The 6,467-nt window shown below is 56.5% G+C and overlaps 1 protein-coding gene across 1 annotated transcript in view; it reads right to left on the reverse strand.

The window, feature by feature from the left end:
* The window catches only part of NCAPH2 (non-SMC condensin II complex subunit H2), a 13,242-nt gene extending 6,835 nt beyond the window's left edge, over positions 1–6,407 (reverse strand). The window contains 4 exon segments of the mRNA XM_023747206.1: positions 175–220; positions 543–982; positions 1,160–1,261; positions 6,175–6,407. Coding sequence (XP_023602974.1) covers positions 175–220; positions 543–982; positions 1,160–1,261; positions 6,175–6,282 — 696 coding nt within the window. The 5' untranslated portion in view covers positions 6,283–6,407.
* Between the last annotated feature and the right edge of the window lie 60 nt (positions 6,408–6,467).

Consider the following 6,467-nt stretch of genomic DNA (forward strand, 5'->3'; position numbering starts at 1 on the left):
CCTGGGGAGGTGCCCTGGAACAGCAGGTGCATTCCATCTCTATGAGACCACGCTTCCATTCACCTTTTGTTTTGCATTCTCCTCAGCAAATACATGTAACGTTTGCCAAATTTCACTCTCCAAATGTCCTATCCAGTAGCTGACTCTCAGTACCTAACTTAGAGCCTCCGTTACGGAAATTGGGGCCTTCAGCATCAACTCCCCAAATCCCTGCGTCCAACTTCTCTGCATCCATGTTTACATATCCCTCCAGTCTCCAGGGATGAGGCATGGCCATCCCTGACCCACTCGCACTTCTTCTGGGATTCTGTTCATCTATTCTCCTCCCTCCTCCCTCCTCCCTTCCCCCTTCCTCCCCACCACTTCCCCAGCTGCCCTTCTACGGGTTAGCGCCATGGCTCCCAGTCCCCACTGTCAGAGGATGTTTTAAGAAATCCTGGTGCCCGCACCACTCCCCCGTTCCAATGTACTCATCTGGGTAAGGCCCAGCCACTGGTAACTGCTGGGGTCGTGGCCTCGGTTGACAACCGCGCTTTAGTTACTACCTCGTCTCTTTCCTCCCCTTTTCAATAAAATTTCTCAAGAGGCGTCCGCACTGACCTGGAGCGCTTTCTCGTGCCTCTATTTCCTTCCGCCAGTGGTCCAGCCCTCCTCTCACTAAATCCCCGTGACCTGCAGACCCAGAAGGTACTTGGACGTCTTTAGTGTATGGGTCCAATTCACTGAACTCAACATTTCTGGCCATTTTTCTTCCCTCTGGACATAGTCTGCTCTGACTTCCTGGCCAAGACATCTTCTCGATTACCATCTCTGACTTCCCTCTTGAGGACACTCCCTGAACACTGGCTCCCCACGGTGCTCCCTCCCTTCTGCTTTCCCTCTCTCTGCAACACGACCTCAGCCTGGGGGCACACATGTGGGCTGGATGATCCTCTGCAGCGTGGGCCTCTCCTGGACGTGGTAGGGTGTTTAGAAGCAGGCCCTGCAAGTTTAAATCCAAGCTCTTGTTCAGTGTTGAGATGGCGAGGAATCCGGGAAGGAGACAGGGGGCTGGCAAGGCAGGTCTGAGACGGGCTGAGCCTGCCACCTGCCCCGCAGCACACGGACCTTGGTCCTGCTAGCCCCTGAAACACCCAGGCCCGTGGCCAGGGATGCCCACCTTCTTACTGTAGACACAGGCAGAGCCCTGGATCAGCAGCGCCGCCTCCACAAAGTTCATTGTGGTTTTGCCTTCGTCAAAAGAAATGCAGATCTGGTCCAGCTGCAAGACACAAAACCGGTTCTGTGGGAAGCCGAGCGCAGGAGCGCCCGCCCACCGCGCCCCTGGCCCCTCAGACTGACAGCTCTGGCTTTGCTTGGGGCTCACTTGTCTGCTGTTTGGGAGGGTCTCTGTGCTTCCCCCACTTCCTGTGGCCTCTGAGCCTGGTATTTGGAAGAGGGAGACCCCAACCACACAGCCAGCGCTGCACACAGCTCCCTGAAGGTGCTCCATCCAGGTTAGGGCTGACTCAGACAGACCGGCAGGAAGACCCCGCACCCCGAGAGAGGAAGGGGCCTTCAGGGGTGGGGAAGACAGAGACGAAACACCAATCCTTTGAGCAGAAAACTCAGGAAACACTTCCCAGTGAGTCCTCCTCTTTCTTCTGTGACCCCTGAACCCCAGCTCCTATCAACCACATGCCAACAACTCCCAAACCCGTGCAGAGCAGCGCCCTCTCCTACGTTCAGGTGCGTTTGTAGCTGCCGAGCAGGCATCTCCATCGAGACTCCCCCCAGCCGGCCCCCCCCCTCCCCCCGCAGTCCCAGCCAACAGCTCTTCGAAGCCCTTACATGTCTGTCAAGCTCTGCGCCAGGAACGCCCACCCCAGCCTGGCCCAAACTCTTCTGGCCACGCCTGAGTCTCTCCTCCCTCCGTGCACAGCGAGCAGCATCAGGGCAATTCCAGCCTCTAGCGCAGCGCTTGATGCCGGTGCCCAATAAATGCTTGATGAACAAAGTGGTGGCGTCGGCAGCCGAACACGCTTTGTGGTCCACTTTCCCAGATGAAGGAAATGGCTTTTCAGGAAGAGCAGCCGCCACACAAAGGCAGTTTGCTGACAGGGTGCATATACTCAGGAAAATGAGTCTTAGGTGATCATATCCAAAGCGTAGGGCGTGCTGGGGGGTGAGGAAGATATTAGGCCCGTGGTGGTGCCCAGAAGGGGGGTCTGGGAGGACTCCACCAGCGCAGGGCGACTGCTCCTCACTCCGGAAGGAAAGAGGGAGCTGGTTGTTCAGGTCAGCGGGGAGGGAGAGGAAGCAGGAGCATGACAGAGCGAACAGACATTAGGCCTGAAGACAGGGAACGTGGAGAGGGCGGCAGGGCCACCCAGACCCTGAGCAGCAAAGGTGGCCCTGCTCTTCGGTGATACTCTAGCCCAGCTGGGCACCCACTCCCAGGACCTCACTCTCCATTCTCCTTCTAATGACTCCCAGGTGGGACCTCCCATCAGTGCCCAAGCCTTTTGGATGGCTTACCCGACAGTCACACTGAAACAGGTCCGCGCCAAGCCCTGGAGGGTCCCCTCCCCAAACCACCTACCCAGCATCCCAGGGCCTTAGCTCCACCCTGTTCTCACCTCCCCCTCCACCCCATGCCCAGCTCCCAGCTCCACCCTGGCCTGTGGTTCCTGTCCACGGTGACCCCGTTCCTCCAGCCCTTCCCTCCAGTCTCCTCACACATCAGCCAGGGCTTGTCTGAAGACATCAGTCAGACGACATCACTGCACCCACTCTTAGGGAAAACCCCAAGATCCTAAGCAGAGCCCTCCGCACTGACCCGCCTCCCTCTCCAGGGGCCCGCCCTCCCCTGCTGGCTGCACAGGACTCACACGGCTACTTCCCACCTCAGAACCTTGAACACTGTTCCCTGAACCTGGGTCTTTCTTCAGCTCGCTATGACTAAGCAACCCTCATCCCAAAGTGAGGCCCCCAGTCCAACGCGCCATAGAACCCACGACCTTTCTTTCAAACCGCTCACCCTCCGTGACTGTACAGACGCCCACAGTGGGGAGGAGGGCGACAGCTGGGACGTGGTGCAGTCACCTGACCTCTTTGGAGAACTAACACCAGCACCTGCACGGACAGGGCTCCCGTGGGGGTTAAATGAGTTTATGTGTATAAAGCACAGGAAACGGGGGACGGCTGAGCAAGTACCAAATGTGTGATGCTTATTACGCTCCTGTGCGTACACCCAGGATCCAGCTCCCAGAGTGCAGTGGGGACTATTTCCTCAAGATTGAATAGGTCCTTCGCATACAATGGACCAGGGGTGTGGAAAGTCCAGCCCTTGGGCCTTATCATTGGGTCTGGCCCTGCCAAGGCAGGAGGGGTGAGTTAATTAAATGTGTGACCAAATAGAGCAGGCTCATTTTTAAGTTGATGATTTGTATGGCCTGGGAATGGTGTTATCAACATCCAAATGGCCCTTGGCAGAAAAAGCGTTCCCCACCCCTGCAACAGACACTCAACAACAACGAATAAATAAGTGGAGGAAAGAAAATAGCTACATAATAAAATCTGTTTAAAAAGAAAAAAGAACATTCTGGTAGCTGTGTGGAAAAAGAAACAACACAAAACTAGAGTCAGGACGTCAGGACGTCAGGACGGGGGAGCAGGGGGAGGGCCAGGGCAGAGACGGTTTGAAGAGCAGACACGAGCAGGAAGTAGGTTCATCAGGCGTCTCCAAGTGCCCTGCTTGAAACCTGAACCCAGTCACCCGACCCAGCACAGTTCTCACCATGTTCTCAGCAGAGTGTGTGTCCAAGCAGAGCTCCACTGACATATCAAGTGTTCATCTAACAAGTGTTTATTCTGCACCTACTACGTGCTGGACAGTCTGTCAGGCAAAAGGAAAAGAGCATAAACCTGGTCCCTGCCCTTGAAGAGTTTACAGTTCAGGGCGGCAATAGGCCATAAAGAAGTTAATAGCTCATGATACGCATTCTACTTCTTTATTTTTTGTTAATCCTCACCTGAGGGTACTTTTTCCATTGATTTTTTAAAATTATTATTGATTTCAGAGAGGAAGGGAAAGGGAGAGAGATAGAAACATCAATTATGAAAATCAGTGGTCAGCCACCTCCTGCACACCCCACACTGGGGATCGAGCCCTGCATCCTGGTCATGTGCCCTGACCAGGAATTGAACTGATACCTCCTGGTTTATAGGTTTACGCTCAACCACTGAGCCGCCAACTGGGAGATTTTTTTTTTTTTTTTGAAAGATTGGAAGGGAGGGAGGGGGAGGGGGGAGAGAGAAACATCGATATGAGAGAGACACATCGACTGGTTGCCTCCCAAACGTTCCCCAAACAGGGCTGGGGATCGAACCTGCAACCCAGGTATGTGCCCTTGACTGGGAAATCGAACCCCAAGACGCTTCCGTGCATGGGTCAATTCTCTAACCACTTAGCACATCTGGGCCAGAGTGTGATAAACATTCTAAAGTACTATGATCGAGATACTATATTTAGATGGGATAGTCAGCTCACATTTAAAGTGAGACATAAAGGATGCTATGTAATTAGTCATAAAACACACTCACACACACACAGCCATACTGGGTGAAGAATGCATCACGGTAGGAACAGAAAATATAAATACCCTCCGCCAAGAATGAACTCAGGTCTTATAGGCTGACTGCCTCAAAAAAGCAGGTGAAGAGCCCGAGTGAAGGCTAGGAATACAAGCAGGACGAAGGCGAAGATTCAGAGGAGGAAGCTGGGTTCTGTCCCGAGAGCAGCGGAAAGCCTCGGAGGGGTGTCAGGCAGGGCAGTGCGCCAGCCTCCCCTGAATCTGTAGAGTCACCCTTGCTGCTGGAGGGGGCGTGGGTTGGACGGGGCCAAAGGCAGCAGCAGGGAGCCCAGGAAGGAAGGGAGGAAGGTGTTGCATGAACCTGAGGCCGATGGTGTCCTGGACCACAGAAGAAGGAGAAGAGAGGAATTCAAGTGAAAGGCTGGTGGGATCACACAGGCTTCGTGGGGGCTGGATGTGGAGGGTGGGGTTTCACTAGATGAGCTCTTAGCTCTTCCTTCGGTTGAAGAGTGGTGCCACTCACCAACATCAGGAAGAAGGGAGAGAGATAGAGAGTCAGAAACATCGATCAGCTGCCTCCTGCACATCTCCCACTGGGGATGCGCCCACAACCTAGGTACATGCCCTTGACCGGAATTGAACCTGGGACCCTTCAGTCCGCAGGCCGACGCTCTATCCACTGAGCCAAACCGGTTTCGGCAAGCTCTTAGCTCTCACCTTCGGTTGAAGAGTGGTGCCACTCACCAACATCAGGAAGACTGCGATTTGCACGTTTAATATGTCTCCTCCGAATGACTCCCAAAGGCACGCTCCCAGGTCGGACCTCCCATCAGTGTACCCCACAGTCACACTGCAACAGGCCCACGCCAAGCCCTCGAGTCCCCTCCCCAAGCCACCTACCCAGCATCCCAGGTGACACGTGAGATCCTGGGAATAAACGAGAATGTGGAGGGGAAACGAGTGAGGAGATGGCCCAGGACGCACCCGCGGCGCTAGACACTGAGAGGCTGGGTGGGAAAGAAAAAGCGGGCACTGAAATCGGACGAATAGGAGACACCAAAACCTGTTTCAAAAAGGAGGGAGTGGCCAACCCAACAGATGCTGCAGAGCCGCACAGACGGCCCTTCCCGTGCGCCCGCGGTTTGACGGGATGGAGGTCGTTACGGATCAGGACGAGAGCAGCCCAAAACGTGAGCGCGAAAGTCAAGGGCGGAAACGGAGCGGACAGCTCCTCACGCAGCGGCACGCCGGGCACTGAGACAACACTGCATGTCAGGTACCGTTAAAGGTAAATTTTAAAACAGAAGGGAATCCTCACATCCTGGCCCAGAGCTCTCACACACCCAACGTGCACACATCCCACTGCATCGGAACCAATGCCGGTCCCGCCTACTCCACCGATCGCGGAGCCCGCTCACGGGGAGCGAGCCACCTGTCATGACAGGCTCCCGTCGCAGCGATGGAGGCGGGGACGGCGCTGGAAAAACCACCGAGGCCCAGCGCGGCCAGAGCGCCGGATGCACCGACCGGAGGGGGCGGGCCGCCCGGAGCCCCCGGCCCGGCGCCCCGCCCGCCCGGCGCCTCCCCCGGCCGCCCTCACCTCCTCCAGATATTCGCCCAGCTGGGCCGCCACGTCCACCTCCCAGTTCTTGGTGAGGTCGCGGATGGGCTGCAGGAGGTGGGCGAAGCGCGCCTCCACGTCCTCCATGCCCGGCAGCGGCTGGGCGGCCCGGGGCCCGCGGGGTTGGCTTCGAGGGGGGCCAGCGCCCTCAGCCCGCCACCACTTCTGGCGCCATTTTGCGGCTCCCGCCCAGGACGGCGCGAAAAGCGCGGCGCCGGGCGCACACCTATGACGCACGCGCCTAGGCGACCCGGGCGCTGCGCCACCTACGC

This window comes from Myotis lucifugus, unplaced genomic scaffold, assembly GCF_000147115.1.
Source record: "Myotis lucifugus unplaced genomic scaffold, Myoluc2.0 scaffold_812, whole genome shotgun sequence".
NCBI lineage: Eukaryota > Metazoa > Chordata > Mammalia > Chiroptera > Vespertilionidae > Myotis > Myotis lucifugus.